This window comes from Rosa rugosa, chromosome 5 (assembly GCF_958449725.1).
Source record: "Rosa rugosa chromosome 5, drRosRugo1.1, whole genome shotgun sequence".
Classification (NCBI taxonomy): Eukaryota; Viridiplantae; Streptophyta; class Magnoliopsida; order Rosales; family Rosaceae; genus Rosa; species Rosa rugosa.
The window spans coordinates 8,903,958-8,915,819 of record NC_084824.1 but is presented as its reverse complement, the minus strand read 5'-3'; the positions used below and the strand labels follow the sequence as shown (position 1 = coordinate 8,915,819).

At 36.8% G+C, this 11,862-nt stretch overlaps 2 protein-coding genes and 1 long non-coding RNA gene across 3 annotated transcripts; 2 read left to right on the top strand and 1 right to left on the bottom strand.

The window, feature by feature from the left end:
• Positions 1-379: 379 nt before the first annotated feature.
• On the bottom strand, positions 380-4,248 carry LOC133712020 (lysM domain receptor-like kinase 3). Its single transcript, XM_062138096.1, has 10 exons — positions 3,472-4,248; positions 2,793-2,999; positions 2,544-2,683; positions 2,332-2,421; positions 2,153-2,258; positions 1,888-2,039; positions 1,627-1,724; positions 1,387-1,525; positions 930-1,028; positions 380-780 (listed from the first exon to the last, which is right to left on the bottom strand). The coding sequence occupies exons 1-10, from the start codon at positions 4,109-4,111 to the stop codon at positions 616-618; spliced, it is 1,836 nt and encodes a 611-aa protein (XP_061994080.1). The 5' UTR covers positions 4,112-4,248; the 3' UTR covers positions 380-615.
• Positions 644-2,094, top strand: LOC133712021 (uncharacterized). The gene is made up of 3 exons (XR_009847108.1): positions 644-831; positions 1,416-1,546; positions 1,992-2,094. It is a non-coding gene; the product is annotated as an uncharacterized LOC133712021 (long non-coding RNA).
• A 2,262-nt stretch (positions 4,249-6,510) lies between the features above and the next one.
• On the top strand, positions 6,511-8,021 carry LOC133710435 (peroxidase E5-like). Its single transcript, XM_062136504.1, has 2 exons — positions 6,511-6,839; positions 7,082-8,021. Exons 1-2 carry the CDS (start codon positions 6,582-6,584, stop codon positions 7,871-7,873), a joined length of 1,050 nt encoding a protein of 349 aa, XP_061992488.1. The 5' UTR covers positions 6,511-6,581; the 3' UTR covers positions 7,874-8,021.
• The last annotated feature ends 3,841 nt before the right edge of the window (positions 8,022-11,862 follow it).

Genomic DNA, 11,862 nt, shown 5'->3' with positions numbered 1-11,862 from the left:
CTTCAATGGAGGCATGAAGAATGTGCGGTGCATTTACTCCATTAAAATGTTCAATTTTCAATTCGATCTCATGGTTCACGACACAAAGAGTATCTACAATAGACTAAGCAAAGTTAATATTTGACTAATTTTAAAGTAATTGTAGAGAATTAATCGTTTAAATGCTTCTTCTTCTTTTTTTGGATTAAGGAAAAAAGGTTTTGACAATATTAAACGTAAAAATAGTTACTGTTGCAGATGCACAGGTCTCACAAACATATTTTACATTTTGTCGATTTAGCTAATAGAAATGATAATCATTATTGAAAAATAATTTAAAAGTATCGTAACAAATTTTAATAATGAATAAATAAAAAAGAGCCCGAATTAAAGCTTTAAGCACTCGATAAGCTCTTATTCTTATTATTCAATTTTAACATTATAACATTCTTATTATTTTCGATCAAATTAATTAGATCACTACTAGTGTCACAAGCTAGATAAGCTACAACACAACATCCCACCATAAACAAAAAGTGCTGACCAATCTAGCAATTCACTGCAAACTCCAATAAATCTATGTACTATATGTAACCAATTACACTAGTGAAGAAAAGAGCTGCCTGCTTTTGATCATCATCTTCCATCAAACAAGCCACTGAAAACTTGACTGTTACCGCCAAGTGATGCTTCCCACTCAGTAGAGGTTGTCACAATTTGTGAGAGCAGCACAACAATCTCTCTCATCTCTGGCCTTCCCACTGCTTCTTCACTCAAACACCACTCTGATATTTCTGCCATCTGCAACACTCATCAAATTTCACATCTATATCAGAGACTGATAGCTCAAAGGTAATCTATAATACCCTTTTTGATTGAATATTTAGAATTTTATATAAAATTGAAGATAAACCCTGACTGTAAATGAATGTGTATATGAAATCAAAGACCTTGAATATCTCTTCTATAGGATAGTTGCCCTGGAGACTAGGGTCTGTGACAGCCTCCAAAGCTAATTCTGGTTCACCATCTTGGAACACCTTTTTTATCTGGCAATATGAAAGAAATCAAATTCAGATTTACAGATAGTGAGCAACAAAGTACAAAATAGATACTTTGTTTACATTTTTACATCCATGTTCATGTTTAATACTTTAATGTTGTCTGATTTGAAAAAAAAAAAAATGTTAATGGTTTGAGTGATGGGCATTTTTACGTCAGGGGTTAGGGGTTTTGAGGTTTGGAAGTTTGGCATTTGGGGATCAGGGTTTCATTGTTTGAGGATTTAAGATTTGGGGTTTATGTGTTTTTTGGAGTCTGGGACATTGTTCCAGTTTGGTATTTAATGGGTGAACCTTATATTTTCACTTGGATTTATGTTTTGTTGACGATTCAGTTGAAACTTACTACTGTAATCAAAGATTTCATCTTTGCAGGCTCCCGGTTGTCACGGAACAGTGCAAGTTGCCCTGTAATCAGTTCTCCAAGTACCACTCCAAATGCAAATACATCAGTCTTGTGAGTCACCTGGAGCTCCTGCACAGATCTTTCACAATAAACATATAAAGTAAGCTGTATGTACTTAATAACTGCTCTAGTATCATTTGCTAGTAGTATAAAGTTATAAACCAATGACATTAAACGTACTCTGGGGGGAGATAGCCCGGTGTTCCAACGAGTCTTGTGGCTATAATATCTTCTTCATTGGTTCTTCCAACAAGCTTTGCCAAACCAAAATCTGCTACCTAAGGATATGCAAAGTACTAACCATATATTGTAAGAAAGTTGCATAGTAGATGGTTGGAGTAAAGCATATTGTCTACAAAGTAAACTTTGAACCTAGATAACTTAGTCAGGCTGACAATAGCGAAGGACTAGAACATATTAATGAAGTCGTGGACTTGGTACCTTTGCTCTGAGACCCTCATCAAGTAGAATGTTACTTGTCTTTATATCACGGTGCACATATCGAGCTTTTGTGTGGTCATGAATGTATTCAATACCTTTTGCAGTATCCAGTGCAATTTGTGTTCTTGCAGTCCAGGAGAGAGGCTGATGACCTGATTTAACATTCTAGTGTTCTTTAGGAATGCAGTACAGGTACTTAAGGATCTCAGCATTTACTTGAGTTAAGCAATGTATCTGTCTGTGCGCAGTGGTGCGATTTGAATACCTTTAAGCAATGGATCATGAAGATGTTCGCTCAATGATCCATTCTGAATATACTCATAGACCAGGTAGAGGTGGTCCTGGCCACTGGCGTACCCTAAAAGCTCCACCTAAAACACAGATTTTGCAAGTGAATGTATGAAATCCTACCATGTGGCCATTTATAAAGAAATGATTGCTCACCACATTAATGTGATGGATCTTGCATAAGACCTTTAGCTCTGCAAAGAATTCTTTGCACTTATTAGATCTCATCTTCTTTATGGCGACCTCCTGAAAGTTGAAGCAGCTATTATCTTCTGAAAATTAGTGCAAGAAGATACGTACATATATATAGCATAGTTTTGTGGCTTTGTTTGGTGGAAATATAGAAAACTTGTGGGGTTCTGCCATACCTTTTCCCCTAGTACTCCGAAGTATACTTTACCATATCCACCCTCTCCAATGATCTTACTTTCATCAAAATAACCGGTAGCCTCTTCTATCTCCTTGAGAGAAAATACTACCGGTCCGTCTGATTCAAAAACTGTTGCATCTGTAAATCAACAATGTAGATTTACTTCAATGAGCAAGTTTTCCATAATTTTTTACCCAACATGCATAAATTAGTACTTATCAGTGAGTTGGTTGTAGTTTTATCTGACCTTCCATGTATTGCTGATGAAGTAACTGATTATGCAACGAAAAAGATTTATTGGCAGACAAAGTTTTGGATACAACTTTTGGAGCTTCCATATTTTCTTTGGCTGCAGCTTTTCTCCTAAATAGCAGGAGGATGAATGTGCTTAGTGAAAGCAATGTCACAGCTGATAGTATGCCAATAACCAATATTGCCCACTTGTGTCTGCTTCCTGATGAAAAAAACAAGGCACGACCATCAAGCTCCTACAGAAAATTATCTGTGAATTTCAGAAATTCCTGTGTAAATATACATACATGTTATTGATTTTTTCCGTATCTGCTGCTTTTCTATTGTCAGTTTTCAGCTCTGACTATTGATATATAGGATTTAACTAGAGAAATGTTGGGTCTATGTAACCCAATTCTTTCTAGGATTATGATCGCAAACTACACGTTTGCCATTTTAAAACAAATGTAAAAACTTATAAATTATCAGTGGTAGAAGATTGAAAAGATACAAAACGAAAGTTGCTGACCAACAAATTCATGATACACCAGCATGCAACAAATAACATCTCTATATCGGGCTGAATCACAAAGCAAAAGTGAATTTTTCTATCTTTTGAAACTCTGGACGGAGAGACTCGATCTAGACCATTAATTCAGATAAATATGAGTCAATGGATCTCAAATAAAGCTCACCTGGCTTTTTAAGTCCATTCTTTTCCGAGGGCACAAACAACACCCAACCGGGTTCTATGTATGACGGGTTCTCAACCTGATTCTTGTTCATGCTTTCTATGTTTTCTATCTTGGCAGACAGCAGAGTGGCAATATCTGTCAGTGTATCTTTGTCCTGAACTGTGTATGTTACCACAATCTGAGAATCACTATCTACACACCCACAAGGAAGATGAATGGGAAAATCAGCTCCTATTGTAAAGTTGTGCTTTTGTTCTTCTATGACAGATAAAACTTGCCCACTGTAGATATTATTCGAAACGTCATCAAATGTGTCTGACGGTTTCACTTTGTAGATTGTATCATAGAAATATCCAGTAGTGTTGAATATGCTTTTGCAAGAACAAGGTACACTTATGAGATGATCGTCTTTATTGTGATACTTTATAGGATTGACTTGAGATGGATCGACAGAGTAAAAAGAGGCGATTTCTTCTTTCTGAAAACCGCTGTTGATGTGGTATAGTGAGGCATTACACCTCGCGAGTGTTGCAGCAGAGCATTGGAAAGGGACTATGTCAGAAGTTTGGACAGATACAGCAAAGGAAAAGGCCAGAAATACGGTGAGGATCAGACAATGAAGGAGATCAACCGATGCCATGGTTGTGCTGTATGGGACTTCTCTCTATGCAGGAAAGAAAGAACAGAAATGTAAGCGACTTTCAAGCCATACCCTTCTTCTAATTTGTCATTTGCTCCAATGGGCAATGGAGACAATTGATCACAACGTCATTTTCTTTTTTTATTTGTTAACTGCCTAGTTTTCTCATAGGTTTATAATAGAGTTGAATTTATATATGAAGCTCTATACAGGTAAGTTTATGAGACCTTTTGTACGCATCGACGATAATCTAAATGTACAACTTACTGGTCATTGTCATATTTTTGTCCGTGGCTTTATCTGGGGCCTTTCATGGTTTCAGGAATGCCAGATCATTCAATTCATCTGTAGTGTTCGTAACTACTCGTTACTACTTTATGCTTTTGCACACCAGCTGTTCAATGCAATATATATTAAACATTACCAATTTTAAATGTAATTGCAGAAATGAATAAGATCAAGTATGAGCACAAAGTGAGGGTTTCGTTCTTTCGTTATTTACTGCATTACGGCCAATATGGAGTGAAACTTTATATTATGGAGTAGGCATACCTCATGCACAGTTAAGAGAGCTTTGTTTTGACCGTTTGTAGAGCATGGTTGGCTGTTTTGAGCTTGTTTCTTTAGTCCTTTAATTGATGGCCGGCTGTTCTTTGGTCTGGAACCGAATATTTTTATCTCTCTTCTCAATCAGATATCCAAAATTTGTTTTTCTTTCATCACCAATGAGATTCACACCTTCAAGAAATATGCCTTCACAGCTCTGCTGAGGGCTATCACATTCTTCTGTTCTTCTCTATTACTACTTATTCTTTAGGGAGGCATAAAACTTTTGCATATTTTCTCTGCATGAATAGGATGCTCCTCATATTCTTCTGCCAAGAATTGGTTTGTCTTAATTAGAAGTGATTAATGTCATACCGCCGTCTTTTATTAAGGAAAAGAAAGAAGAAAAATTGAAGGTGTCCTCAGATTACACCGAAGAGCTACAGATAACATTAAACAGGAGTTAACATCATGAAATCAGACTGAGAAGTTAGTTTTCGATATATACGTTATGGTTTGTGGTTTCCATGCCGACCAAGAAGCATATTTTAGGAGTTGAGACTAGAAGTCAGAACTCAGAAGTATATAAGACTTTGCGATAAAGCCGGTTAGCACTTGGCCCTATTGCTGTAGCAAGTTAACGACTAAACTAGTGATTGCAATGGAAAGCTACTTATTTGGACTTTAATTGGAGCATACTCCGATATACTAATTCGCAGGTCTTGAAAGCTTTGATTCTACAATGCCTAGTTTTCTAATTGGAGCGAGTGGCATTAATTATCATTGAAAGTTACTGTGTAAAGTACTCTCATTTTATAAACTGTTAATAATACTTGCCTAACGTAAAGGTTTTACTGAGCCCAATTGACCATGGCCGGCCTCTCCAACATTATGAGAAAAATGAATAGAGAGTTCATATGGATAACAATACTGATGGTGAAGTATGTTTGCTGAGTATATGGGAAAGCTAGTAGCCAGGTAGTGTGACATCCTCGGAGGAGAGATCTACTGTACTCAAGTAAGCATGTTAATCCAAAAGTAACTTGGAGCCCATTCTTGGATGAGACTTTCAGTACGTTGTTACAAATGATACCGGAGCTAGCACATTCCTATCTGAGAGTCGAGTGGAGATGAATCGCTAAGTCTCACATAGGAGAAGCTCATCCGGTATTGCCCACTGCTACTGGCCACCTTCACCTTCTCCCACCTCTAACCCTAAACAGAAATGCTACGGCCGTGACAGTGTCTGCAAAGACCTCAATATAGAGCAGTTGGGTAGTGCTTTAACAGCATAACCGCGTACCCTTTCCAAAAGGCCTGTACCAAAGTCCGTATGTTTGTCCATGATTTAGTATTCAAATCTTTTTAATTTTTCTGTAAGAAGCAAACTCATACATATTACAATACCAACTAAATGTTCCACGCTAAGACCCAAGTTTAGGACCTTTGTTCACAAATAAATGTCACAGGGAATTTTTTTCTTTTTTCTTTTTTGAAAGAACTGTATATAAGGGTGATATTATTATTATTATTTTTTTTTTTGGGATTTAAAATAGCAAATACCTTAAGTATGTAGTCATGAATCATGATGGCTGGTGGCCCTTACCTCTCTCTGTGTCCAAAGAAGGCAACTATTGATACATTCCACAAATTAGAATTTCACCGCAGATCTCTAAATTTGAGTTTAAAAATAGAAAAATAGCCTGACAAATTTAGGAAAACCCTTTTTTTTTTTTTTTTTGAATGGCGGAAAATTACCAATCTTTCCGTAACCAAAAACTAGAAAGAAAAAAATTGGCAACCGAATTCTGCAGTTCCATTCTTTACTATAAAAGGTGATGTGCGTATAAAAGAACCCCACTCAATGTCTTAAATTGTGACATTTCAGTTGTCATCAATCAAGATATTGAGTATTGGCTTAGAGATGAGTCGTCGTCTAATTGCCGCAACTATCCTCACATTCACCTTGTTCACCATCGTCATCCTTCCCTCCGAGGCCCAGGAACCAGGCCAGGGACCGGTGAAAGTAGACGGAGGGCACGGCTTGCATGTCGGGTTTTACGCTAAGACTTGCCCGAATGTTGAGGACATTGTAGCTGATGTTGTAAAACGTGTTCAGCAGAATGATCCCAAGCTTCCTCCTGCCCTCATCCGCCTCTTTTTCCATGATTGTTTTGTCAAGGTGAGCATTGCATTTGAAAATGTTGAATGAAAATGTTACTATATGCGTCGGTTAAATTTATAACTTTTCTCCCACAACATATGCATATAAAACCCATTATTATTGAGATATTACGTGGTAATATATATAGTCGTGTTGCGTTAGAAAAATCATTCAAATTAGGAGGGTCATTTGAGACCCGCACTCACTTATGGGTCTAAATGCTGGCCGTGTGTATAACAATTCATGTGTACGTTCAACAGGGTTGTGATGCCTCAATCCTGTTGGACACCACAGCATCTGGCGGCAACCGTGTAGAGAAAACATCAACAGCCAATGGTGAAACACTCAGAGGTCTTGAGGTCATTGATGAGATCAAGGCGGAGCTCGAGAAGCAATGCCCACAATCTGTATCCTGCGCTGACATATTAGCATATGCTGCTCGGGAAGCCGTTGTACTTGCCGGCCTACCACGTCACAATGTCCCCGCCGGTCGCCGTGACAGTAGGACTTCACGTTCTGACGATGCCGATGAAAACCTCCCTACAGCAAGAACGCCTCTGAATGACCTAATACACATTTTCGCCAGGAGAAATTTCACAGTAGAAGAAATGGTTGTCTTGTCCGGTGCTCACTCCATTGGCGAAGCACAATGTACGCAAGTTACAGACAGACTATACACGTTTAGCCCAGTTGTGCCCAGAGACCCTGCCCTAGACCCAGCCTTTGCTAATGAGCTAGCAGGAAAGTGCCCAGCAGAGCAGCCTCCGGGGCAAGCATTACAATTTAAGGTGGACTTTGATACCACAACACCACTTGTCCTCGACAATAATTACTATTTGAACCTGCAGAAAGGGAGAGGCTTGCTTCAATCGGATCAGGTACTGGCTATTGATCCCGGCACCAGACCATTTGTGGACCAAATGGCTGCTAGCAATGAAGCTTGGACTAAACGATTTTTAAAGGCCATGATCAAGATGGGGAGAATAAATGTTCTCACCAAAACTGAAGGAGAGATAAGGACAAACTGTCGGGCTGTAAATCCTGCTCAATAGATCTTGATCGGTTGTTCCTGGGCAAAGCTTGAAGTAACAATTACAGTAATTTTGATTTGCTAAATGATTTTTTGATTGGTTTAATATATATACTAGCATGAGCCCACACATATTGTGAGGGAAGTTAAAAAAAAATGGTATTTCTAAATGTACCCAGCAAATTTCTATGTAGACCCACCATATCAATTTTTGCATGAAAAGACAGTTATATCCTTGTATAAAATGACAGTAATAGTCACGGTCGGTAAATAAAGATAATACCAAAATTAATAACAAAATAAACCATAAAGTCTGAAACTCTTTTTTGTATTTGTACCCAGCAGTTCACTGTGTTCACGTTGTTATGTTGTTTCTTTCAGCAAAACCTTAAACCCAAATTTCACTTTCCTTTATAATTGCTTCAGGGGTTTAATACACATGATATCGACAAAGTTGTGACTGCAATTATGATTTTGGAGGCGTCAAATAAGGTTTGTTCATCTTGTTTATCATAGAACCGGAATAAAAAAAATTTGCTACAGTTTATCGCACTTCGATCGGTCAATAAACACTGAAAATAATTAGAATGACTAAATACTCGTTACTCCTCATACATTTGCATGAAAAACAGTTTAGTCCAAAATTTTAAAATTAAACAGTTTAGTCCTTATTCTATCTAATTCTCACACAACATGTCCTAAAATGACTATTATACCCCTCACTTTTTATTTTTTTATTTTTCTCTCTTTTTATTTTTTATTTCTGCCTCTCTCTCTCTATACACACACACACACACACACACATATATATATATATAGAGAGAGAGAGAGAGATCAGAGAGAGAGAGAAAAATAAAAAGTGAGGGGTATAGTAGTCATTTTAGGACCTGTTTTGTGAGAATTAGAAAGAATAAGGACTAAACTGTTTAATTTTAAAATTTTGGACTAAACTGTTTTCATGCAAAAGTATGAGGAGTAACGAGTTTTTAATCCTAATTAGAATATTCGGTAGTTTACCACCGAATGAAATAGGTACGTTCGGCAGTCAACCATCGAAAATTGCTATACTATTCGGACGACAACCAACGAATTTTACTGCTCTGTTCGGGCCATAAACACCTAATATTGGTAGAATTTCAGCAGACAACCACCGAATGTTACTACTTGTCAAATTCTTTTACTATTTTCAATTCCTTTTATCTAAAACTCACATCGAGTCGGTCCTCTTTAATGAAGCTCCAGACTATTTCCTCAGTTGGGGAACGAACTTGACGTAACGCTCATTGATGCGGAACGTGTCACGCCCCGAATTTTGAATAAAGAAATTCAAATCCGAAACGCAAAAAATCAATAAGCACAAGAAGAATAAACATAAAATTTTCATTTAAATTAAGCAACTAAACAAACTGAGCTCACAATGTCAATACTGACTCATTCTTTAGAGTCATATATTACATTACCGAGAGTTTACAAATTAAACTGAATAAAAATTTAATAAGTAAATGCACCCACCACACTCACTACACAGCGGAAGACTAAACCCAATACACTTCTATGTCCATGCTACAGAAAGTACACCTCAGCCTCGACGACGATTACTCGATATTCTAACCTGCACAATAACCCTACACCATGGAATAGTGCACCCGGTTGAAACAACAAACCCGGTAAGCTTTTGCAAGCTCGTGTGAGTAAACTCAATTAAAATGACTCACGTCACGCATGCTTATAATTTCTCAACTCGTGAGATAAATTAAAGCAACAACATTTAACTCCACAAAACACAACCAAACATACAATCACACTAGGTAAAAATTAGTAATCCCTGCATCGAGAATTAGTTTAGGAGATCACCTAAAATCACACAATTCAAATCATAGTAACTCCTGTATATAGTTCATATAACTTAGTTCAGGAAATTACATTAAAACAATTAATTCAAAAGGCAGTAATCCCTGCATATAACTTAGTTAAGGAGATTACATTAAAACAAATCAGGCAATGCAATTTTATGCATGGTATCCAGAAAACATTATTAAAGCTTATGCTATGAGGCTAATATAACAATCATCTCAGATCTTACATATCTGATTGATGGCTCCAGAAGAGCACACATTATTGTCCCTTTGCATTCTGTGCCTCCAATATTACTAGAGATGTATAATCTCCCTGTCTCATAGATCTCATTGTACAGACATGTGAGGAAATTGTAAATTAGACGTGTGTCGCCTATGGTACACTATATGGTGGATTATTATCAAGCCACTTTCGAAAGGGCACTGGTCAAATTAAATTGTATTGACTAATAAAAACATTGAGATTCATTTCACATGCCTGATGTCTTTTGCTTACAATAAGCAAATTGAAAGCATTATTGTGTTATTTCACAAATTTATTGTAACCTCTTGAGTTTCCATTGAAACTAAATGTTTCTTAATCTGATTATCTTAGAACGTCATGTTCCTCAAGAAGTTGTTACAAAATGAAAAAAATCAAAATCTCAAATTTCTTGGATCTCCAATTATATGAGGGCCTGAAGTCTCTCCCCTCTTTATGACTACACAAATATATACGTGACAGTGAACTTGAGGTTCTCCACGTGATAAAGTTACTCTATTATTATGGATTATAGTTTTCAACTTGAAAATTTCGAGTATAACATTTTGGCCAGCAATTCAAAATGAAGTTGGTCCATTCCAATTATCAGTATTCCACAATTAATATTTACTGAAGCTAAGGTAACACCCATATCAAGAGTTGTAGATCTTGATCTATGGCTCCGAATGAGCTACTATCATGTTACCAAATTTGAAATACTGTTGCATTAATTACCTCCTATATGGTTGGAGAAGACTTTATGCCATCAGATATATACTGTATCAAATTTCTATAGTAAATTGAGGCATATAATGTCATGAACTAGAAGTTCATTGAACCAAATACACTATTGTGGCATAACCCGTTACGTCATCTTTCTTCTGCCATGTTGCATGGAATCACTTACAAGTTTTGATGACTGCTAACCTTACTCACAAGTAAATTGTTTATTTACTGCATATTTGTGAGTTGTCACTTTAATGAGACAATCCTCCTGCCATGAGGGGGAGAAAGATTGTTCCAGAAGAACGATATGAATTGGTGTGAGATATTTATCCACCATCTCATTTTGACTTCCAGAAATATCAAAACTAGTGAATTGATAAAAGAAAGTGACCAAATTATATGCTAAATGCAAAGGCATCTGCTTGGGTTAAAGTCCTTGAGACCGACCATATTAATACAAACAATGTAGACTCCATTTGATTTGTGGGATGCAAGTGTATCCAATTGACATGGTTCTCCTGAAGAGAATGTCATTAAACAATATCATAGCTCCTAAATGGCTACACGCTGTTAGGAAATGGTGTCTTAGTGATACAATAATAAATCAATATGGTTGATGCTCATGAATAAAACATGTTTGACCTAAATCTTGGTTTGAGTTCGCCACCAACCAATGAGCATCTTCACTCCAAAGAAAATGATAGATTTTTGAACGCATCTTTTGAACATGGTCAAAATAAGATAGTCTTCCCGCCGTTAGGGGGAGAAAAGACTATTGTACTTCATTTGAATAACGGCGTGAATTTGTGTGGAATGTATCCACAAGGTCTAAAGTTATAAGCCTCCAAAGAGGGAAGTTCATACAAGCCCTATAACGCTCTGCAAGAGATCATAAGTAAAAAGATCCACATTCTCTACATAATTCATCTATGAGAGATGATTGTCCTAGAAGCGACAATGTATGCCCCAGAAGTGGCATGGGTACCCAATATCAATAGGCTTATTATAGCTAATGAATGCATATAAGAATGTGTGGGATCTATGATTGTTGATCATCGATGATAATTTACATTTGGTAGCTACCAAAAATCTTTAAGGGCTGTATGGATGTATACCACATTTCATTATAAATGTCGACAAAGTATATTACTGGCCAAATTGGAAAGAGGCAATTCCAATGAAATTGAA